Source organism: Bubalus bubalis, chromosome 3, assembly GCF_019923935.1.
Source record: "Bubalus bubalis isolate 160015118507 breed Murrah chromosome 3, NDDB_SH_1, whole genome shotgun sequence".
Taxonomy (NCBI): Eukaryota; Metazoa; Chordata; class Mammalia; order Artiodactyla; family Bovidae; genus Bubalus; species Bubalus bubalis.
Genome location: NC_059159.1, coordinates 53,286,597 through 53,311,978, shown reverse-complemented (window position 1 = coordinate 53,311,978; position 25,382 = coordinate 53,286,597). Strand labels below are relative to the sequence as shown.

At 39.2% G+C, this 25,382-nt stretch overlaps 2 protein-coding genes across 3 annotated transcripts in view; one reads left to right on the top strand and one right to left on the bottom strand.

Annotated features, from left to right (window-relative positions):
- Positions 1-25,382, bottom strand: part of TRIM37 (tripartite motif containing 37) — a 181,719-nt gene that overhangs the window by 2,758 nt on the left and 153,579 nt on the right. The gene's annotated exons all lie outside the window — the stretch shown is intronic.
- The window catches only part of PPM1E (protein phosphatase, Mg2+/Mn2+ dependent 1E), a 217,434-nt gene that overhangs the window by 182,273 nt on the left and 9,779 nt on the right, over positions 1-25,382 (top strand). The window contains exons 2-5 of the mRNA XM_025281191.3: positions 11,005-11,123; positions 17,206-17,405; positions 22,238-22,426; positions 25,135-25,278. Of these exons, the coding sequence (XP_025136976.2) occupies positions 11,005-11,123; positions 17,206-17,405; positions 22,238-22,426; positions 25,135-25,278 (652 nt within the window). The remainder of the gene's footprint in view (positions 1-11,004; positions 11,124-17,205; positions 17,406-22,237; positions 22,427-25,134; positions 25,279-25,382) is intronic.

Here is a 25,382-nt window from a genome sequence, read left to right as displayed (position 1 = left end):
GGCACTAATCTTATTTACAAGGGATCCATCCTCATCACTTAATTCCTTCCCAAAGGTTCCACCTCCAAATATCATTACTTTGGGAATTAGAATTTCAGCATATGAATTTAGGGTGGGGAGACGAACTTTTAGTCCATAACAATACTTAACATCTGCCTCATCCATAAATACTGCTCCCAGATATTCTGTATAGCTTTTTAAAAGACCAATTTGGGGAAAGGCTGATTAAAATAAAATAGTATAAACACTGATAAGTACTGAACTGTTGAAGGTCAGTAAATACAGTTGTATTTTTATAGTTCAAAGTCTTATACCAAGCATGTCTGGGGCTGTGGTTATTTCTGAAATCGAATTGAGGCATTAACGTTGACCTACTCAGATAAATAGTCTGAGGATAAAGATGATACTAGCCAATATGAGCAACAGGGAAAACTGTGAATCTGTGTTTTATTTTTGTGTGTCTGAAGAAAGTGAAAGTGAGAGAGAACAGCACTGAAACATGTATATTATCACATGTGAAACAGATCGCCAGTCCAGGTTCGATGCATGAGACAAGGTGCTCAGGGCTGGTGCACTGGGATGACCCTGAGGGATGGGATGGGGAGGGAGGTGGGAGGGGGGTTCAGGATAGGGAACACATGTACACCTGTGGCAGATTCATGTCAATGTACGGCAACACCCACTACAATATTGTAAAGTAATTAGCCTCCAATTAAAATAAATATTAAAAAATATTATCATCTTTAAAAAAAAAAAAAGAAAGTGAAAGTGGGTAGCCTTTCCCTTCTCCAGGGGATCTTCCCAATCCAGGGATTGAACCCAAGTCTCCCGCATTGCAGGCAGATTCTTTACCAGCTGAGCCACAAGGGAAGCCCAAGAATACTGGAGTGAGTAGCCTATCCCTTCTCCATTGGATCTATCTTCTCGACCCAGGAATGGAACTGGGGTCTCCTGAATTGCAGGTGGATTCTTTACCAACTGAGCTATTTAAAGCAAGACCCTGTGCTTTGTTTACAGAGTTCAGTTTATTAAACTTAATAGAGCTGGATTTCTGCTTCACAATATATAGTGTTGAAAAAGTCAGTATACAGAGAAATCCAAATATGAATTCATGTATTGATTGACAGATAACTTCAATGAAGTGAAACTTTTTCCTTCTTTTTCTTTTTTTTGCCTATCCACATGATCTGCAGATCCTAGTTCCCTGACCAGGGATTGAAACCAGGCCCTCAACTTTGCCCTTAACAGTGAGAGCACGAGGTCCCCTGGACCTCTAGGGAATTCCCATGAACTGGAATTACGTATGTGATTAAGCTTAAAAATTAACCAGACCCCTAATTAATGATATTTCAACATTGTTCAAAAAGTGATTATGCATATATCTTGTATATGATTTAGACATAAAACAGAAAAGATTTTATTTTTATCTATGAATATATAAAGTTTGTACTTTGATTCTCAGAACAAGAAAGTAACAAATTGAAATGTATAAAACATATTTCCTTTGTTTGCAGGATGTGAATTGAGATAGAAATTGTAAGCACTTCAGAAATATCTGTTAATATAAGTAGATAGCAAAAGAGAGGACTTCCCTGGTGGTCCAGTGGTTAAGAATCCACCTTGAGATGCAAGGGACACAGGTTCAATCCCTGGTTGGAGAACTAAGAGCCCACGTGCTATGGAGCAGCTAAGCCCATGCACCACAACTAGAGAGTCCACACACCACAGTGAAAGATCCTGCAAGCTGAAACCAAGACCCGACACACTCAAATTAATTAATTTTTTAAATAGCAAAAGAATGTTCTTTGACTGGATCTGAAGGGCCTTAAGATTAATTTGATTTTAAAAGAGCCAGTCCCCCAAAATGACACACACTGCAAAAATTAAAAATTTTGTAACCATACTCTTCTTCAGCAATGTTCTTAACATAACATTTGAAACCCCAGTTCCCCAGATTGCCTTGATTATTGACCTTCCTCTGTTGTTTGTTATATAATACATTTGCCAAACTTTCAAATTCTAAAGCCTTCTGTGTTGGGGTCTTTCAAATATTGTATGAGGAAACGTTGGTTTGCTATGTTATTATCATATTAGTTGCTCTTGGTAGTTCTCTTAAAGATGACAGACTTTAATGATAAAGAGTTGATCAAATTTTCTCTGATGTGACTATGTTTTAAAATATATTTGCAATTCTGATTTTTCAGAAATAATCACTTTCATTTCAGAATCAAAACCATAAGAACTTATTCATGCTAAGTGTTACAGCTTTTTGACATGTTGGAATAGCTGATGTGGGTGAGGTGTCTAGCTTGATGTTTTATGTCTAGGTATTAGTCAGCTAATCTTCTTCCCTACTTCACTGAAAATATTTTCATTCTGTCTGACAAAAAGTAAAAAATTGCATTAACTGTGTCTAAAAATGTATTGCAGGTGACACATAAATGAGACTAATGGTTCTTGCCTTATTCTGTGAAGTTTTCACATTCTTAGCTTTAGTGAACCAAGATCCAGATAGTTTAATAACTATAAAAAAAAGATATCCTTTTAGGGTGAACTCTAGGAAGTGATTGCAAGCAAGATTTTCAGATTTTTTTAAAACATAAATTTTAAAATAGCCAAGGGACCAAGTAAGTGTTATAAATATCTAAGAGTCCATTTAGGCAAAATATCTAAATGTGTCCAGTTAATCAAACTAAAGCATGATGAAAGGTAAAGACAAGCAATGCTGACAAAAGAGTTTAGATCTATGAAGGAAGATTTTGACTCATCAAGAAAAATCAGATAAGCATGAAAGGATAATTGGTAATAATGTTTATAAAGTATGTGTGTTTCAGGGAAAGTCATCAATTTATTTCATGATTGTTAAAACGTAGTAACTTTCAATTTTTTTCATCATAATCAGGATTTGGTATATACTTCCCTAATATATATCTGGAATACTTAGCCTTACCTCCTGTACCTTATTCTATTTCCTTTTTTTAAAAAAAATGTGGCTCACAATTCATAAGTTGATATAATTACCCACTAATGGATCATAATCTACAATTTGAAAAATACTGATGAATGATAAACAAAATTTTCAAAGTTTTCTTGGAGACTTAGGATGTGAACTTTGCCATATTGTTTATTTCTAAGCCACTCACTTTCTTGGTCCCACCTAAACCTTGTTATAAAAATTGCACCAGCTCCAAAATCATACATGCAAGTATCTTGTTCTCAGACTACAGCATTCTTTCCTTTTAGATTATGTGTCCAAGTATTCCCACTACAGTTCTTTAATTGCATTTGGACCACATTGATCTACAACTCATATCTGTTCTTTCTTTCTTAGCCAACTTAGAGTCCATGGTCTAACATTGTAATCATATCCTTTAAAAGTTGCTCAACTTCCATATCTCTGCTTAATAGTACTCACCTTGCAAAACTTCAAATCTTGATGAACTAGAGTTGTTTTTACCCACAAATGTTATATATGGCACATGAACACAGGTAGAGAAATTACCTATTCTATGATTATAGAAGCAGAAGGACTGATTTAATTTTAAAAAGTGTCTCAAACTTCAAACAGTCTCTTAGCACTGTTGAATGATATTTCACATTTACTTTCTCTTCATCCCTTTTCCCCACATGCTTTCTGCGGTCACCACTCAGTTGATGATCTAACCTAGTGGTTCTCAGAATGTGGTTTCCAGACTAGCAGCATAAGCATCAGCTGGGAACATGCCGCTGCTGTTTAGTCACGAAGTCGCGCCCGACTCTGTGACCCCATAAACAGCAGCACACTGGGCTTCCCTGTCTGTCACCATCTCCCAGAGCTTGCTCAAACTCATGTCCATTGAGTCGGTGATGCCATCCAACCACCTCATCCTCTGTTCTCCCTTTCTCCTCCTGCCTTCAGTCTTTCCCAGCATCAGGATCTTTCCCAATGAGTCGGCTCTTCTCATCTGTGGCCAAGTATTGGAGCTTTAGCATCAGTCCTTCTGGGTGAATAATCAGGGTTGATTTCCTTTAGGATTGACTGCTTTGATCTCCTTGCTGTCCTAGGGACTCTCAAAGAGTCTTCTCCAGCACCACAACATGTTAGAAAAGAAAATCCTCAAGCCCTGCTCCAGGCCTCCTGAGTCAGAAACGGAGGATGGGGCCCAAAAAATCTGTATTTTAACAAGCCCTGGAGGTGATTCTGATCCATGCAACAATTGGAGAACTACCAGTCTAGCCTCATACTTTGTTGAGAAACCATCCTCTAGAATGTAAGCTCCAAAGTTAGGGAGTTCTGTCTTTTTTGGTTGTGTATACCTGAGCACGAACAGTGCCTTCCACACTGTAAGCATAAATAAGTTATGGTGGAATCAAGCCATTAGATGGGGATTCTCTTATTTTCCTACTAAGAAATCTGGAAACCTACCTACATCTGTATCCATTTTCTTCTTTCGTTTTCCAACTAAGGAAATGTGCCACATCCTATCAGGTCAGGATTTCCATGTCTGGATTGCACTTCATCCATTCTTGCCTTCTTGAGAGCTTTGCTCCTTTGGTCACGCCCTCTCTCCCACAGTATCTGTCTTTCATTTTGGATGATTTCATTTAGTATGCAGTCATCTTCCAAAGCATTCTAAAACAGCAGACTTCCCCTGGCCCAGGTCCCCTTTAAGTTACCACCCCATTCCCTCCATTGTCACACCTCCTTGCCTCTCCTTTACGAACCCGTTCTAATCTGATTTTCACTTCCACTGTTCAGTGGTTGTTAACAAAGTCAGTGATTTTTCCAAATGTCTTTACTGAGCTGTAATTCACATACCATGAAAGTTATTCATTTAAAGTATATGATTCAGTGGTTTTAGTATATTCGGAATGGTTTAACCATCACTCTAAGATTTTGAATATTAAGACTGTATTTATGTATTTGAATAAATATTTTTTCATATGTTCTAAACCATAGATTAGAGTGACGGTTAAACCATTCTGAATATACTGAAACCACCATTTGGCTGCTTTGAGTCGATCTTGGTTGCGGTGCGCCGGGTCTCTAGTGCGCTCGGTCGGGCTCAGTAGTTGCAACACACAGACTTAAGTGCACTGCAGCATGTGTATCGTAGTTCCCTGACTCGGGATTGAATCTTAGTTCTGCATTGGAAGGCTACCATTCTTAACCACTGGACCACGAGGGAAGTCCCTAGAACATTTTTATCACCCCCAAAAGAAACCCCCTACCCATTAGCAATAGCTCCCATCTCACCTCGTCCTCAGCCCTAGGCTGCTGCTGCTGCTAAGTTGCTTCAGTTGTGTCTGAATCTGTGTGACCTCATAGACGGCAGCCCATCAGGTTCCCCCGTCCCTGGGATGCTCCAGGCAAGAACACTGGAGTGGGTTGCCATTTCCTTATCCAGTGCATGAAAGTGAAAAGTGAAGGTGGAGTCGCTCAGTCGTGTCCGACCCTCAGCGACCCCATGGACTGCAGCCTTCCAAGCTCCTCCATCCATGGGATTTTCCAGGCAAGAGTACACCACCACTCTACTATTTTTATAGATTCATCATTTCTAAACTTTTCATATAATGGAATATTATAGTATGTGGTTTTGTGACCAGGTTCTGTCATTTCCTGTAATGTTTTCAAGTTTCATCTACATTGTATTAATACTATGCATACATTAATACTTCATTCTTTTCTGGCTGATGAATATACTACCTATTTTATTTATCCATAATCAGTTGATGAACATTTGGTTGTTTATGCTTTTGGGCTATTATGAATAATACTGTTATGAGCATTCATGTACAAGTTTTTGTGTGGATGTGTATTTTCATTTCTTTTGGGGTATTTTTTGGGGGGTAATATTTATTTATTTGGCTGCACTGGTGGGTTTTAGTTGGAGCACATGGGATCTCTGTTCTTCGTTATGGTGTGCAGAATCTTTAGTATGGCATGTGAGATCTAGTTCCCTAACCAGGTATCATGGAGAAGGCAATGGCACCCCACTCCAGTACTCTTGCCTGGAAAATCCCATGGGCGGAGGAGCCTGGTGGGCTGCAATCCGTGGGGTTGCAAAGAGTCGGACACGACTGAGTGACTTCACTTTCACTTTTCACTTTCATGCATTGGAGAAGGAAATGGCAACCCACTCCAGCGTTCTTGCCTGGAGAATCCCAGGGACAGGGGAGCCTGGTGGGCTGCTGTCTGTGGGGTCGCACAGAGTCGGACACGACCGAAGTGACTTAGCAGCAACCAGGTATCAAACCCGGGCCCCCTGCACTGGGAGCATGGAATCTTAGCCACTGGACCACCAGGGAAGGCCTTATTTTCATTCCTTTCGAATATATTCCTATGAATGGAATTGCTGGTCCATTTAGTAACTTTATGTTTAACATTTTAAGGACTGACAAAAGCACCTGCATCATTTTACATTCCTACCAGAAATATATGAGAGTTCCCGATTTTTCCACATAGTTGTCAATACTTGTTTCATTACCTGCCTTTTTAATGATAGTCATCATGTGGGTTTGAAATGGTATCTCATTGTTGTTATTTTTCTGTGTTTATTAACCTTTAGTGATAGGTTTTATTTTTAAGCTTTTTATTTTGTATTGGGGTATAGGAGAGTGAAAACCTTGGCTTAAAGCTCAACATTCAGAAAACTAAGATCATGGCATCTGATCCCATCACTTCATGGGAAATAGATGAGGAAACAGTGTCAGACTTTATATTTTTGGGCTCCGAAATCACTGCAGATGGTGACTGCAGCCATGAAATTAAAAGACGCTTACTCCTTGGAAGAAAAGTTATGACCAACCTAGATAGCATATTCAAAAGCAGAGACATTATTACTTTGCCAACAAAGGTCCGTCTAGTCAAGGCTATGGTTTTTCCTGTGGTCATGTATGGATGTGAGAGTTGGACTGTGAAGAAAGCTGGGTGCAGAAGAATTGATGCTTTTGAACTGCGGTGTTGGAGAAGACTCTTGAGAGTCCCTTGGACTGCAAGGAGATCCAACCAGTCCATCCTAAAGGAGATCAGTCCTGGGTGTTCTTTGGAAGGAATGATGCTAAAGCTGAAACTCCAGTACTTTGGCCACCTCATGCGAAGAGTTGACTTATTGGAAGAGACTCTGATGCTGGGAGGGACTGGGGGCAGGAGGAGAAGGGGACGACAGAGGATGAGATGGCTGGATGGCATCACCGACTCGATGGACATGAGTCTGAGTGAACTCCGGGAGTTGGTGATGGACAGGGAGGCCTGGCATACTGCACTTTATCGGGTCGCAAAGAGTCAGACACAACTGAGCGACTGAACTGAACTGATAGCCGATTAACAATGTTGTGATAGTTTCAGGTGAACAGTGAAGGGACTCAGTCACACATATACATGTATCCATTCTCCCCCAAGCCCCTCTCCCATCCAGGCTGGCACATAACATTGAGCAGAGTCCTATACAACAGGTTTTTGTTGGTTCTCCATTGTAATATAGCAGTGTGTACATGACCTTTCTAAAGTCCCTAACTATCCCTTCCCCTTGGCAACCATAAGTTTGTTTTCTAAGTCTGTAAGTCTCTTTCTGCTTTGTACGTAAGCTCATTTTTATATTTTCTTTTCAGATTCCACCTATAAGGGATGTCATATGATATTTCTCCTTCTCTGATTTACTTTGCCTCAGTATGGCACTTTCTGAGTCCATCCATGTTGCTGCAGATGGCATTATTTCATTCTTTTTAATGGCTGAGTAATATTCCATTGTACCACATCTTTATCCATTCCTCTGTCGATGGACATTTAGTTTTCTTCTATGTCTTGGCTATTGTAAACAATATTGCAGTGAATCCAGTGTTCATTGTGGTTTTGATTAGCATTTCCCTAACAACTAATGAAGGTGAGCATCTTTTCATGTGTTTATTGGCCATTTGTATATCTTCTTTGGAGAAGTACTATTCAGGTCCTTTGCCCATTTTAAAACAGCATTGTCTTTTTTATTGTTAAGTTAAAAGAGTTCTTTATATATTTTGAATGCCAGCTCCTCTTCAGATATGTGATTCACAGATATTTCTACTGTTGTGTGAGTTGTCTTTTCACTTTCTTGATTTGTGGCATGAAAGTTTTAAATTTTGATACAGTTCAGTTTAACTCATTTTTTTCTTTTGTTGCTTGTAATTTTGGTGTCATATTTAGGGAAGCCATTGCCTGATCCAAGGTCATGAAGTTTCACTCCTATGCTTTTTATTTTTAATAATTTTATTTCTGGTTGCACTGGATCTTTGTTGCTGTGCAAGGGCTTTCTCTAGTTGTGGTGAGTGGGGGCTGCTCTCCAGTTGTGGCGCTCAGGCTCCTCTTGTTGCCGATCTCAGGCTCTGAAGCATGGGCTCAGTGGTTGTGGCACCCGGTCTTAGTTGCTCCGAGGCATGTGGGATCTTCCCGGACCAGGAATCGAACCTGTGTCCCTTGCATTGGCAGGCAGGTTCTTTTCCATTGTGCTACCAGGGAAGGCCCCTATGCTTTCTTTTAAGATTTTAATAGTTTAACACTTACATTTAGGTCGTGATCCATTTTGAATAAATTTTTGTATATGGTGTAAGGAAAGAGGCTAAATTGATTATTTGGTGTGTGAATATCACAATTGTTCCAGCACCGTTTGTAGAAAGGACTATTTTTCCCCCATTGAATTGTCTTGGCACCCAGTCAGTGATGATCTATTTACATGTTATTAAATTCAGTATCTAATGTCCCCTTGTCAGACTTCTCGGTAGTATTGATGCAATTGACCATTTCTTCACTCAGATATTCTACTCCTTTGGTTTGCCTTTTACTTATCTTGCTATTTCTTTTCAGTGTTTATAGGTTCCTTATCTTCCACTAAGCTTCTAAATGTTGGGTTTTCAGTTATTATGGCCATGTAACAAATTAGCACAGAAATTAACGTCATGAAACAATCATTAATTATGCTCATAGTTTCTTTGAGCATAAGACTGGACAAAGCAGGGTCAGCTTTCTCTGTTCCATAATGTCTGGGGCCTCAGCTGGAAGATTCAGGCTGGTACTGATATCTTCTGAAGGTCTGTGCTATTACCATGTCAAGCAATTGATAATAATAGCTCTTGACTGGAAGCCTCAGCTAACACCCACATGAACCTGTCTGTGTCCCAGGGGGAAGGGAAGGAGGAGGAGGGGGAGGAAAAGGAGAAAGTGAAGGAAGAGAGACGAGAAAGCCAGGGGAAAGTCATGCAGCCTTTAATGACCAAACCTCAGAAGCCACACAGCATCACTTTTGCCACTTCTTTTTTCATCAAAGGCTCATTCACTTTCATGTGTAATGGTAAGGTTCTTAAAGAGCACGTAGCACCAGAAATATTGCTGTGATCTCTTTTAGAAAAACAATTTGCCAGTCTGTTCTGGCCACACAATTCGCATCCCTACCACATGCAAAAAACCTTCACCCCTCCCCTCAGAGTCTCCCAAAATTTCATCCTTTAATGGCATCAGACTCAGGCTTGAGGTTCAGGATCTCAGTGAAGTCAGGTCCAGATGAGATTCCTTGGGTATAATTTCTTGATGACAGCTCCCTGAGTATAGTTCCATTTGATTTGGATACCTAGGGACTGTAGAGGCATATTATCTACCCCTTCCCTGCCACTACCCAGCATACAGTGGGTATATTGCGGAGGTACTTACTATTTCCAAAGGGGGGAAACAGAGGCACACAGAGGTCACTGGTCCATAGCAGTTCTCTCTTTTTGTTTTCTCTATGTGATCTATTCTATTTCCATAGTTGAATTTTTATTTTTTTTTAAGCTACACTGCACAGCTTGTGAGATCTTTAGTTCCCCACCCAGGAAAGGAACCTCTGCCCCCTGCAGTGGAAGTGTGGAGTCCTAACTACTGGACCACCAGGGAATTCCCCTTTATCTCTCTAGTTTTAAATACCATTCATACATTCATGACTTCCAAATTTCCTTGCATCTCTTAGCTCCACACTAAAATATATAATTAACCATTTGACACCTTCACTAGGATATTGCAGAAATTTTTTCCAAGTTAACATGGCTAAAATGAATTCTCATTTTCTCCTTTAACCTTTTCCTCCACATATCTGTCTTTTCCTGTTTTCTCCATCTAGGTGAATGATGCCACCATTTACCTGTGGCACAGGCCAAAACCTAAAACTCAGGCTGATTCTTTTCTCTCTCTCTCACCTCTGCATACAATAATAATCACATTCTATATTTTCTTTCTCTAAAATACAATCACTTTTTAAAGAATCTCATCTGGATTACAACAATCTCCTTATTGATCGCTCTCCTTCATTCCTGCTCCCTGCCGGTTCCCTGTGACAGCAGGCAACATATTTTATTTAACATATCTGATTATGACCCTCTCTTGCTTACAATCATCAGTGACTTCCCCCTGCACTTCAAGTAAAATCCAAATTCCTTACCATCCAAGAGATCCATATAACTGGCCTGTTCCCACTCCTCTGACCTTACTCCTCACCACTCTCCCCCTTACCTGCTATACTTCATCTTTCTGGGCTTCTTCCGGTTCCTCAGACATACCTTGCTCTCAGAAAGGGTCTGCACACGTGCTGCTTTCTCTGCCTGGAATACTGTCCCCAAGTCCCACCCCCATATAACCGAGTCTTTCTTGTCCTTTAAGGCAAGGCATTCCTGACTATTCTAAGTAGATACTTCTCTTTAATGCGCTCTATCCTATTTGTTTCCCTTATAAAAGTTATCCTAACTGAAAAGTATATCCTATTTGTTTACTTAGTTGTCATCTGTCTCCCTAACCAGATTGTAAGCCCCACCAGGTCAGGGGCCATGTCTGTGTTAATTCACCAGTATATACCCAGTGCCTTGGCAAAGTGCGTAGCATATGATATCTTCTCAAGAAATGTGCATCGAATGTTGTTTAAAGGTATAATTTTGTTTTGAAACAATATGTTAATAATAAAGTAATGAGTAATAATTTTAGATGGGATGTTTCTAATTCTTGCTGAATAGCCGTTTATTGTTTTCTTTCAGTAACTGCCCTTCCTTTTTGGCTGCCGCTTTAGCCAGAGCCACATCAGACGAAGTCCTTCAGAGTGATCTTTCTGCACATTATATCCCAAAGGAGACGGATGGCACAGAAGGGACTGTGGGCAAGTACCTTTCTACAATATTTGTTTTAAAATATTAAAATTTTCTGTTGAACGATCCACATAAATTATCTACAGAATACTGTATCTAATTATGTTTACCCACTGGTTGATATTTTATAGTGGTAGCAAGAGAAAAACTTTAGAAACATGTTTTTTCAAACTAATCAGTAAAAGTAGAAGGGGAAAATGCAGGCATATTTTGAAGCCATGTGCAGGTAACTGGAGCAGAAGATTATGATAACAATATGTTATCATAAATAATATCTAGGTAAATGAAGAGAAGGGAGAAATGTGAAGACACAACAGAAAAGATGAATAAGTGAAGGGAAAGGTGGTTTGAGAAAAATATACTTTAAAGTTTTAATTCATCTAAAAAACTCAGATATACAAATTCAGGAGATCGGTTGTTACAAAACTTCTCATTAATCCTATTAAATTTTATGTCTGCCGGGCTTCCCTGGTGGCTTCAAAACAGGAGAAGCCAGCCCAGCGAGCAGCCCATGCACCGCAACTAGAGAGCAGCCCTGCTCGCCACAGCTAGCAGAGAGCCCGTGCAGCAAGGGGGGCCCAGCAGGGCCAGAGGTAAAATAAATACGTAAGACAATTATTTACAATTTTCTTACATCCACCAATAAATAGAGCTCTTTATGGCAATTATGTGATTTAATTGCACGGGCATCTTTTTTTTCAGTTAAATTATGAGAATGTTTATTAATGAAGGCATGTTTATTAATATATTAGGCTTATACATATTTAACATATTAAAAATACCAATTTTTGTAAAAAGCAGGGAATTAGGAATTGTTGAGGAATTTTAATATTTCATTCTATTTGTTCTATTTTAAGCATTTGGCTTTAAACATGGGACAGAGGGAGCAAAACATATATTAATGAATTAGGGCAGCTAGTTTCCAGAGAATGTGAGGCAGATATAAAAATAAACATTCCTGTTCTTCCTTCATCTCTCTAGAGAATTTTTGGTAGAAAATTGGCAAGGAAGGAATTCCTCTTGTTTTTACTGAGAGTAATTGATTCACTTGGAACCAAATTGTTCCAGAGTCAAGCTGGATGGAATTCCTGCTGCAAAGCATTGGTCTTTCCTCTTGTACTGATGTATGAAGTAAAAGCCCTGTAATGAAAAGATGAGGGAGATAAATTCTGCTTCACTGCAGCCAGGGTGATGGCTGACTCAGCTCCAGATCAGTACACTGACATTAACGACTGATGAGTAATTTACAGCTGTGAGGGGGTGGACTGCTACCTTGGACAATTTTCTTTTTTTTGCATCCTTTTTTATTTGATTTTATTTTTCCATTTCAAGCAGCAATTATTTATATATGATGTTCTTATACCACTTCCTATACAAGGAGAATACTTAAGACTGAAGTGTTGCCCTACGTACCTAGGTTGAAAGAATTTTCTGAACCCCTGTAAGATAGCAAATGTGAAAGGAAGGGATTTTCTTCTGGTGGATACCATTAGTCATCCTGATTTTATATTTTTCCAAGAGATTACCCAGTAATGTCTCCATGCCACTGCTGTGATTCAGAATGGTCTATTATAGTTCCAGACTATTTGCATGTCCTTAATCTGTTTAACCCAAATCACTAAGTGGAGAATCTCTACAGGGCATATTGTGTTTATCCATACCGAAGAGTGGGAATGAACATACTGAGTAATGCCTGCTGTCGTTGCCTTAAAGGCACGGAAGTCCCCACCGAAATGCTGTGTGACTCTCCTCCTAGGTGTTTCCAAAAACAGACTTAAAGAAACTTTACCTTAAAGTTCTTTTTATGTTTATGCCATCCCTAACAGAATGTTTGTTAAACACCCTTGCATTTCTGTTGACAGATTATAACTCCTGTCCAGACAACCTAAAATCAATGTAAAATATCCTAATGTAAAAATTAAAAATAAGAAGGTGAAAATGATGACTAATATAGAGGATATTAAAAGAATTATGAAAATTTTATATTAATAAATTTGAAAACCTGGGTATTATCTAGAAATATACAAATTAATAAAGCTTTATCTAAGCAGAAAGAGATTGAGAAGATTGGCAAAAAGGACAGAAAGAGTAGGTGATTCTATAGCTGAATGTTTTCAAACAATCAAAGACAATAATTCCATTGCTTTTTTAAATGAATTATCCAGTTATATGGGGAAAGAGGAAAATTTGCATAGCATAACACTCATACTTAAACTTGGCTGAGACAGAACCAAGAAATGAGAGATGAGTCTTAATCATTGTGAAAAATCTTAAGTGAAATATTTGTATACTTAGTACAACAATTTGATGAGTATTTTATTGAGGGCCTACTATAAGCTTAGCACTATGCTGCTGAGGAAACAGCAGTGAAAAAATAATACTGGGACATTGATTAGCATAATTTTTATATTAATAGGTCAAAAGAAAAAAACAGAATAATCTCTAAGGATGCCCAAAGAAGCATTTGGTAAAATTTAATATTTATTTCTAATTTTTAAAATATACTTAATAAAATAGCACTGGACATTGTAGGACAAAATTTGGCTTAAACCAAAAACCTAGTATGCATGTTTAGAGTATATACTCAAGAATTTTTTAGTTGCAAGTAACCACTGGCTTCAGCAAAACAATTCATTGGCTATCCTTCAAGATAAGGGCTACACAACTAGATTCAAGGCTTCACATGATGTCATAAAGACCTGGCATTTCTCCAGCTCTCAGCTCTACTCTCTCCTTTGGATTTTATTTTCAGGCTCCATGGGATGGCAAAACGACTGCTAGGAACATCAGATCTTCATCTGCCCAGGTTCAAATCAAGCAGGAAAATAAGAGTAACTTTACTCAGTGGCTCTTACATAAGTCACAGGACTCACTCTAATCAGTCCATCTTGGGTTATTTCCCTTTCCTGAACCAATAACTATGGCCAGAGGAATGTGGTCTCTAAATGGTTAGACCTGAATCAGATTTTACCCCTAGACACACATGGACTGAGAGTAGAAAAGAAAGTATTCCTGGGAGAAAGAGGAATGTTTGCTAGGTGCCAAGTAACACATTAAAACAAAATTCTGACTCAAAATAGCAAATAAAATAACTAGGAATAAATTCAGTAAGAAATAGGACATATGTTAAGACTCTCTTGAGCAAGATAAAATGGATTTCAATTAATGAAACAGTATAACTTGTTCCTGAACAAGACTTAATATGAAAAAGAAGTCAATTTTTTCCACATAACTCTGTAAATTCAGTGTGATCCCAAACATAATGGCAACATATTTCCCCCACAAACTTGGCAAAGTAGTTCCTCTGGAAGAATAAACATGTTGAACTACCCAGGTGCCATCTCTAAAGTTAATAATAGAAAAGCCAGTCCTCCTTATATTAAAGCATGGTTTAGAATTACAGTAATTTTTAAAGAATGGCATCATTGCAGAAACAGTTGGAGAGATCAAGGAAGCAGAATTAACAACCAAGAAGCATACAAACACTTTATTAGTGGTTATTTAATTTTATAAGTTTGCATATTCATTTATTTAGTCAACATCTTTAAAGCTTCTGCTATCTGCTAGGTACTATACTATGAGTAATCAGGGACAGTTAAAATACAGTGGCCATGTGCAATCTAACTTGGGAAAAGTAGAGCATGGTGTGAGTCAGATGGACCTGGGGTGGAGAGTGGTATTACCTGTTAGTGAAATGTTCCAGAGACATAGAATGTAGCAGGTACTCAGTAAATGTTATCTTTTGTTTAAAAATGTGATAAGAGTTGTAGTAGATGGTGTGAACAAAGACAAATCTAGCGGGTTACTAAATAATAGAGGAAGCTGGTATTGTTTCCCTTGACCAGTTTAATCTGTCTACACCAGGGCTGTGCAGTAGACATGATGGAAATGTTCTCTATCTGCATGTTGTCCAGTGTGGTATCCACTGGCCATATATAGTTGCTGAGTACTTGAAATATACCTAATGTGACCAAAAACTGAGTTTTAAATTTTATGTCATTTTAATTAAAGTTAACTAGCCACATGTAGCTAGTAAGCTACTCTGTTGGACAGTAGAGGTCTATATAGTAAGATAAAAAGTAATAAACCAAAATATGATATGTTTTATATTATTATCTGAGAATCTGGAAACTATCCTGATAATTAATATCAGTCATTTGTTTCATCTCACCCCATGCTCCCTAAACGTTTCTGAACTCACTTATTATTTTGCAATCCCTTGTGTTTGAGTCAAATGCAGACCCAAATAAACAGTCTGGATTTGGGGCAATATATTGTTGCAGAGACCAGATGGGTTGAAAGTGATAGAAATAGGTAATTGCTGGCTGAAAGAGACAGTCTCTGGCAACTGGTGTTTTAAACAAACAAAAAGATTGGAGTTGCTAAAAATAATCAAAATGTTAGGTTGTCTACTGGCCTCAGTTTTTCCCTCTTATACATACCTCTTTTGCTCTTTGAACTTTTTTTCTCTTCCAAATGTACTCTTGATTTTCAGTTATATAAAAATGGCAAAGGGGACAAAGTCACATACATGGTTTGCCACCCTGTACTGTGTCAATGAGGAAAATAAAAGCAGCAAAAACCTTGAGACCAGCTTTCTGAATACAGTCATTTAAAAAAGAATTTTGAATAAGAAATCAGTTAAAGTTACAGATTAAGGCAGCAGGGTAGAGAATGAGGAAAAAAAAAAAAAAAAGGGAATCTCAGTTCCCAGGCCATTCTAGAACACACAGTCGCTCTTCTTTGAGATTTGTGCTCTAGATCCGAAGAGGCGTGTGCAACCATTGCCCATCTGGTACACATCTTCTCAGCCTGTCAAGCTGTATCTGACTTAGTAAAGTGAAAAACAGTTGTTTTGAGAATTCTAAATTACTAGTAGCTCAGACAGTAAAGAATCTGCCTGTAATACAGGAGACACAGGTTCAATTCCCTGGGTTGGGAGGGTCCCCTGGAGAAGGGAATGGCAACCCACTCCAGTGCTCTTGCCTGGAGAATCCCATGGACAGAGGAGCCTGGTGGGCCACAGTTCATGGGGTCGCAAAGAGTTGGACACAGCTGAGTGACTTTCACTTCACTTCACTGGGATATAGAGGGAGCTTCTAAAATACTGGCCTGGGAAAACCTAATCTTCCCTTGGTTATTTCAACTGCTGCAACTTGAGTAGAGGACAGCTTAAGTGGAGATGATGTGAGATACAGTCTCCTGAGTACTCGTCAGTGTTCCTTGGAAGCTTACACATCTGTCCATCCACTGAGGGATGCAGGGAGACTCAGAAGTAAGCTAGTCTACTCCATTGAATGGGCAAAGTAGGAGACTCAGTAGTATAGGGTGAAGAATGCTCTGTTGGCGTCTGCTTTGTTCAGTCTAGGGTTACACACATAGACGAATGTAAAGTACATTTTCCTTAGAGAAATATCGAACTTTTAAGATTCATTTGTTAACCTTTTGGTAAAACTATATAAGCTACTGCCCAAAACTTTAATTAAAAAATACATCAAAGAACAAAAAAATGTATATTTCAACTCTGAATTACGATCAGTTACAGGAAAGAAAGGAAACTGGAGTAAGATAAAGGAAGAGATGAGGAAAGAAAGAGACTAAGATAAACAGTAGTCAAAGTAAACCCTTCTTATTCCTGTACTTTGTAAATAAACAATATTTTCATAAGCCTTTCATATTCTAATTCGTTGGATAATCGTTGTTCATATTTCAGTCATTTTCCTATGCACAGGGGGCATGGGTCTTCAGATGATAACCTTGGCAGCCAAACAAAAGTGCTCTGAAGTAGATAGCATGGCCAGAGCACCTCACAGGCTGGAAGGACTCCAGCCTAGGAATAGATCCAGCCCTGCTCAGAGGTTTTCTCCTCATGACATAAGGGTGTCTTAGTGGCAGCTGCTGGCTGATGATTTTCTATCAGACAGGTTGTCATTTTCTCTCTTCAGAAGCAATGTTTCATTTCTCTTGAGAAGGAAGGATTTCTTCTCCTAAGGAGGAACTTGACTAAGGTGACCTACTTCTGTCTCTCCTAGGCAGGCGAGTGAAAATCAGTTTTACCAGGCGCTTCATCGGGGGTTTCTGTTTCTTTCACAGAGATTGAGACAGTGAAATTGGCCCGTTCTGTCTTCAGCAAACTACACGAGATTTGCTGCAGCTGGGTGAAAGACTTCCCTCTCCGCAGGAGACCCCAGCTTTATTATGAGACATCAATCCATGCCATCAAAAACATGCGCAGGAAAATGGAGGACAAGCATGTCTGCATCCCGGACTTTAACATGCTCTTCAACCTAGAGGTAAAAGGCACTTCTGAAATGTCACGAAATTTGAAAACTAAAACCCCGTCACAGACCTGTTTTCTAATAAGAGAAGTTGTAATAAACTGTAATAATATCTCTGATGGCTTGGAATAGGACTAAGGGCAAAGTGGCACAGATTTGCTTCTTCCATTACCAAAGGAAAAGAACTATTTATTTCATGCTTTTTGAATAGGTAATGCATCACATGGTTTAGAATTGGAAAATAAAAATCCCAGTCTTATCCTTGTCTCTCAGACACTTCACATCCCTTCTGCGGAGGCAAATTACCAGCCCTTGTGTAACCTTCCAAAGACATTCTATAAACATACAGACCAAAAAGAAAACTGTTACATCTCAATAAAGCTGTTTTTTAAAGGAAACTATTTCTATAGTATAATCAAACATTGTCTATTGAGTTCCCACATTACTATTTTGGTGAAGCAACACAAACTACAAACTTAAAAGAATGAATTTGAAACTAAGATAGTTTTCTGATTTCATGTGACTGTTTTTAAAATCTTGGTTTCTGAGATAGGAAAGTAGCCGGAATTACTTTTCCTGAATCTCTGCGACTGACAAATTGGATCATATGAGCCTTGTCAGCTTAATAACCATTTTCTTGTTATCTTCCTCTTCTTTTTCTATTATGTTAATGCAAACAGAGGTAGGTTTGTTTCCTGTGCCTGTCACTTGCCTCTTCACTGAAGTCCATAACTTTAAAATTACAATGTAGGGATTTATACAAAGCACACTATTTCCTTCACTTAGCAGCTAAAGTTAAATTTTAGCTGACTGTCAAGCAGTGACGGTGGGCTGGTGACTGGTGCCTGTTTCACAGTGTAGATCAGCTGACACCACTCCCGTGCAAACACAATGCCTAAAGGCCACAGTGTGATGCACAGCCGTTAAACCACTGCGCTCTTGAAGGCTGTGCTCAGGTTCGAGGGCATCATTACTCTTTGTTAACCCGGTTGGTTTTCATTTTGCCTCAAAAATCAACCCAAAGGCCTAACTCAGCAAGGAGCTCTTGGCTATAAGGAAACAGACTTTGAGGGCAGTTGGGCAACATGTATTTAGAACTGTATAAATTTTCACACACTTTGTTAATTTCAGTTTTGATTTTATATTATAAGGAAGCAGAAGATGCTTACATATTTTGTTTGTCATAAATGTTTTACACAACATTATCAATAATAAAAAATCGGAAATGATCTAAGTCTTATATAGGAAATGATAGCTATGATATGCTTGTAAGATGCATAGTACATATCCATTTAAAATAATGTCTTTGAGTAATATACTTAATGACATGGGGGAAATGCTAATGATATGGTAAGTGACAAAAGCAAGGTAAAAAATTTATGTGCATTATAATTCTCATTTTATTTTATTAAATTTATATGTATAGAAAAAAGACTGGTTATCTGTGGATGGTTGTATTAGATATATTTATTTCCTTCTATACACTTAAAGTGCCTGATGCTGGGAAAGATTGAGGGCAGAAGGAGAAGAGGGCATCCAGAGGATGAGATGGCTGGATGGCATCACCGATGCAGTGGACATGACCTTGAGCAATGGACGTGACCTTGGGCAAACTTTGGGAGATATTGAGGGACAGGGAGGCCTGGTGTGCTGCAGTCCATGGGGTCACAGAGTCAGACGTGACTGGGTGACTGAACAACAGCATACACTTCTTTATTAGTCCAAATAAACATACATTATCTAATTGAAATACAGTTGATTTACAATGTTGTGTTAGTTTCTGGCCTACAGCAAGGCGATTCATTTATATATATATAACTATCCTGAAGAATATATATATATATTACTTTTCCGATTTTTGCATTGTGGTTTATTATAGAATGTTGAATATAGTTCCCTGTGCTATACAGTAGGACTTTGTTGTTTATCAGTTTTATATATTACAGTTTATAGTTTGTATTTGCTAATCCCAAACTCCTAATTTATTCTTCTCCCACACCTTTGGTAACCACAAATTTGTTTTCTATGTCTGTGAGAATGTTTTATGTTCTGTAAATAAGTTCATTTGTGTCACGTTTTAGATTCTACATATAAGCGATACTACATGGTGTTTGTCTTTCTGACTTACTTGTCTTAGTATGATAATCTCTAGGTCCATCATTGTTGCTGCAAATTACGTCATTTCACTCTTTTTTATGGCTAAGTAGTATTCCCCACACACGTGCACTCCCCCCCACACACGTGCACTCCCCCCGCCACATCTGCTTTATCTATTCATCTGTTGATGGACATTTAGGTTTCTTCCATAGACCCATTATCTTTATAACAGGGAAGATGCCAGTATTTTTTTTAAAGAAGAGATCCTGTTGGCTCCTTTGTTTCTTCTGATGTTATATTGTTTAAGAATCTCTTTACCAATCTCATGTTGTTTAAAGTATATTTTCCTGCCCACATGAAACTATTATTGCTCCCTTCTTCTTTGTGATGATCCCATATCAGCTCACTCATCATTTAAAAACTGCTTACATATGCTATTTTAAATTTTACCCTTACCCTGCCAATTGAGCTGTTTATAAATGAGTACATTTTAAAAAATTACTGCTGTTGGGGACTTTCCTGCTGGTCCAGTGGCTAAGACACCTCGCTTCGAAAGCAGGGGGCCTGGGTTTGGGAACTGGACCCCACGTGCTACAACTAGGAGTCCAGACCCCTCAACTAAAGATCCTGCATGCTGCGATGAAGATCAAAGATCCTGTGTGCCGCAGCTAATACCTGGGGTAGCCGACTAGATAAAGATATTTTTTTAATTTACTGTCATTTTTTTAAATAAAAATGTTTGTTGAGATATGTTGATTTATAGTATTAGTTTTAGGTATACAACATAGTGATTTGAAATTTTTATAGATTAAAGCTCATTTAAAGTTATTATAAAATATTGGCTGTATTCCCTGCATTATATACTATATCCTTGTAGTTTATTTACTTTATACATAGTTGTTTGTGTCTCTTAATCCCCTACCCTTACCTTGCTTCTCCCCACTTCCCTCTCCCCATTGGTAACCACTAGTTTGTTCTCTGTATCTGTGAACCTGTTTTCACTTTGTAATACTCATTTGTTTTATCTTTTAGATTCCTCATATAAGTGATAATATACAGTACAGTATTTGTCTTTCCCTGACTTATTTTACTAAGCATAATACCCTCCAAGTCTGTCCATGTTGTTGCAGTTGGCAACATTTTATTCTTATTTATGGCTGATACTATGCCATTGTGTGTGTATACATACATACATACCATATCTATTTATCCATTTATTAAAAATTAAAATATAATTGATTTACAATACTATATTAGTTTCAAGTGTCCAGCACAGTGATTCAGTGTTTGGACAGATTATATTCCATTAGAAGTTACTACAAGATAATGGCTATAATTCCCTGTGTTATATAATATATCTTTGTTGCTTAATTTATTTTATACATAGTAGTTTATATCTCTCTCCCCATATCCCTATCTCATCCCTCCCCACTGGTTACCACTAATTTGTTCTCTATATCTGTGAGTCTGTGTCTTATTTTGTTATATACATTTGTTTGGTTTATTTTTTAGATTCCACATATAAATGATTACATAAAGTATTTGCCTCTCCACATTTCACTAAGCAAAATATTTTCTAGGTCCATCCATATTGCTGCAAATGGCAGAATTTCATTCTTTTTTATGGCTGAGTAATATTCAGTTGTGTGTGTGTGTGTGTGTGTGTGTGTGTTTGTGTGTGTACAGATTTCCTTTATTCACTCACCTATTGATGAATACTTGCCTTGTTTTCATGTCTTGCTTTACTTGGTATATTTTATTTACTTTGAATGACAGGGTCTGGACTCAGCTGAACTCTCCAAGCGCCCAAAGAAGTCAAAACTTCCAAATGAAAATCCTTACATAGTGTTGCCTAAAAGAATCACAGGGCTCAGTGCGAGTTCAGTGAGTTACAGATCTTCTCTAAGTGAGCCAGAGCTGAGATTTAAACACTGGAGTTGAAGAGAAAGAAAAAATAAGTTCTTACTGAGTTAAACGTAATCTTGTGATTAGGCGTCCTGTGTCAAGGTAAATCACAGGTTTGGAAGACCCTCCTCTGGCAGTTGCCCTACAGCTTCGAGCACTGAGTGGGCAAGGGAATGTGAAGCGACATCTTGATTAGGGGACAAGGCTACAGGGCATGTAGACATCTAATGTGGTTCAAGTTTGTGTAGCCTGTTTAGAGACTGTGTTATTTATGGTGAGAATACAATGTGATCATGAATGATTTATGAAGCCAATATTATAGTTTAGAAGTATGTGTATGCTTTCATTATCTGTGTATTTTAAATAATCAAACATAATTGGCCTTGTGCTTGGAAGGCCAATTATTTCCTGTTGTCCTGAGTTTCTAATTTATTATTTAAATATTTTCATTTTGACAAACATCTTCAATCCAGAACAGCCTTTGCTCAACTCCTCCCCCTCCCTTCTCTTTCCTCCCCCTCCTCACAACTTGTAACAGCAACTTCGCAGCAAATGGATGTGGGTGGTTTCCATGGTACAAGACAACAGCTTTCACAGTGAGAGAGGGCACTTCAGCCTGAGCTAATTGGGCATCATGTGTTCCAGTGTTCTGGTGTGTAAACACAGATGCCCTGATATTGCAGGTATTTTAGCTGTGGATCAGGCACGTCAGAGAAGGGAAACATTGAGTCTCATTATCCGGGTAACCAGGCGGTGGCGGAGGATGGGCAGCAGTGCAGGGGACTGGCTCATCTGAGGCGCGCCATACCCTAACTCCCTGAACTGCTCTCTGTTTCCATGGACAGGACCAGGAAGAACAAGCCTACTTTGCAGTGTTTGACGGCCACGGGGGAGTGGATGCTGCCATCTACGCCTCCATCCACCTGCACGTTAACTTAGTGCGCCAGGAGATGTTCCCCCACGACCCTGCCGAGGCCCTGTGCCGAGCCTTCCGCGTCACCGACGAGCGCTTTGTCCAGAAGGCCGCCAGGGAGGTATGCTGCTTTCACAGGAGGCCAGCCGTGATACGCTAGCTGAGCTCACTTGTTGTGTGGCTAAAGGGCTATTTTGGATTTTCTCTTTTGTGATAGACATTATTTAAAGCTCTCTTCCAGACTACGTTCTTGACACACAGTATTGGATTCTGTTGTAGGCCTAATTCCCTCTTTAGGGATAGATTTAGTGGGGTGCTATGATGTACTGTAGAGAATCTCCAAGCTATAATTTTCTAAAAAGCCAGGAAGCTGCTGGATTTGGCAGGTGAGTTTTATCTTATTCACCATTGCCTGTCAGTTTCACACCAGGACCAGCTCTCTAAGCAGACTTTTGCTGACAAAATCTGAATATGGTGATTAAAACAATGGTCTAAAAAGGAAACAGAAGCTGGGATTTCTCCGTGCATTTGGTTCTGAATGGGTTGGCAGTGTTCGTTGTGTATCTCTTGAGGAAAACTTTTGCCTGGAGAGAGTGAATCCTTGGATGCTCCTTGAACTGGTTTTCTCTTAACGGGAAGAAAAGTCAGAGCTCACGTCCCAATTTCTTAAGGTTAATCAGACCTAGGGTTTTACTCTGAATGAATGACAGGGGCTATATTAAGATCTAAAAGTAAAGATTTTAATCTAATTATCATTCTGGGCATTGGTACATAATTAACTACAGGACTTTATACTCATTTCCAACTAGGGACCAACAGAAAGAGAATATTTTTTTTAATTTTAAAAAGCAATTGCTGAATTATATACATACAGAAAAATAAGACCCCTGCCCTGTGACTTAGCATTAACTCTTTCTGAAATGGACTTGGACAGAACAGGGTAATCCTTTAATACATTTCTTTGATCTCATGTTACGCTATAAGGCAATCATGGGGCTTGGAATTGACCAAGCAGTAATTCAGCTCTGCTCGGTGTTAAGCAAGGGCAGTGTTCCGTGTCCCCGCCTGCCCCCCAGGTTTAGACTAATACACAAACCCAACAACAGTAACCACTGGGCTCTGCAGATAGAGGTGGGCTAGAAAACAAAACACAGTTGTTGCCCTCAGACTCGGCCAGTCTTGGGGGGAGACCAGCTGCCGGCTGTCTTCACTGGGACTGAGGCCGTGACCTGACCCTGCGAGCTGGCCTGTCACCGTCAACCCTTGTCGTCTTCATCCTCTGTTGTATCCCTTTCCTTCTGTGTCCTCAGAATCATGGCTTTCTTCCTGACCATGTTCACTTCGTTTGCTTTGCCAGTGATTCTAGCTGTCTCTCGGTCTTGCCAACAGTTCTCTTGAATAATTTAGGTTCGTCTCAGCAGTTCCTTCGCTCCTCCTTGTGCTTCCATGTGCTGCTAACTGCTGGGCAGAAAGCAGCAGCTATTCCTGTTGCGCGGCGGCCCTGCCTCCTGTTCCCTCTGGGGCATATGCACTCAAGTGTCTTTATCATGTGTTCCAGGGGCTGAGGTGTTGAACATTCTATGTGGGAAGACATTTTATTGGTGGGTGAGGATTTATAACAAACCTTCCCTGTATAGGGAAAATGAGAAGTTGTGTTTTCTCACTGGATGCGAGAGGCCTGCTACCACCCTTGATGCACTGGTTCTAATTTAGGCCAAGTCCTTAGTAACAAAAAGTCATGCTTATTTGGTGGTGACTCATGTCAAATGGAGGGCTTCCCTGGTGGCTCAGACGGTAAAGAATCTGCCTGCAATGCAGGAGACCAGGGTTGGATCCCTGGGGCAGGAAGATCCCTTGGAGAAAGGAATGGCTCCCCACTTCAGTATTCCTGCCTGGAGAATTCCATGGACAGAGGAGCCTGGTGGGCTACGGTCAGTCCATGGGGTCACAGAGTCGGACAAGACTGAGTGACTATAACTTTCACTTCTTTTTTTCATGTGAAATGGAGATGTCATTTTAGGATAGTAGTATCAAGAGCATTAAGTACAGTGGTACTGAGCTATGAAATTCCAGGCTGGTGTTAGGTTTTCATGCAATGTTCCAAAAGCAAAGGTCCCTAAAATTATTGTAGATTTTGGTTTTGTTTTTTAAAGGTAGAAGCATCTTAGCACTCCAGGGAATGTATGTTCTCTCTTGGCTCCTATTTTAATATCCAGAGTATGGAAGCATTTGTTGTGTACCAACCAAATGCTTGTATGCTATTTCGTAAAGCTAGGACTCTCCCCCTGAACATACAGTAGGTCAGTAACACGACAGAGACCAGAATATGGAGATCTTTAAGGGTTGATATTGTGGTTTAGCACTGGACCGGGAGGGAAAAATTTCAGTTTGGTACTGATCTGTACCTGCCCTTGCGCAAGTCACATAACCCGCCATAGTTTTCTTCCCTGTGTATGAAATGGAATAGAGGACTTCCCTGGTGGTCCAGTGGTTAAGACTCTGTACTCCCAACACAGGGGTACAGTTTCCATCCCTGGTCAGGAAAGATCCTGCATGCTGCATGCATGGTCAAAAAAAATAAATAAATAAAGTGAACTGATAATTGTCTCTGCCTAGCATGTCACAGATAAAATCTTTATGTGTGTGTGCACATATAAATACATCAAGCATGTAAAAATGCACTGAGAAATGGGAATTGCTATTTGTGAAATCAAGTTATTGGTAGTTTTGCTTCCATCTGAAAAGTCTGTATTATCTGTAAATTGCTTCTCAATGAGAATTTGATGTCTGCTAATTTTTACTGACTTATTTTATTGATATTACTTTCAGAGCTTAAGATGTGGGACCACAGGAGTGGTTACTTTTATCAGAGGCAACATGTTACACGTGGCCTGGGTGGGTGATTCCCAGGTTATGCTTGTGCGGAAGGGTCAAGCTGTTGAACTAATGAAGCCACACAAACCGGACAGAGAGGTAGGTGCACTCTGTTCCGTGAGGGCACGTGCTGTAGGCAGTTTTCTAGTTATTACTTTTCAGTTATTATTATGATTATCACCATTATCTCAGCAACCAAGCCC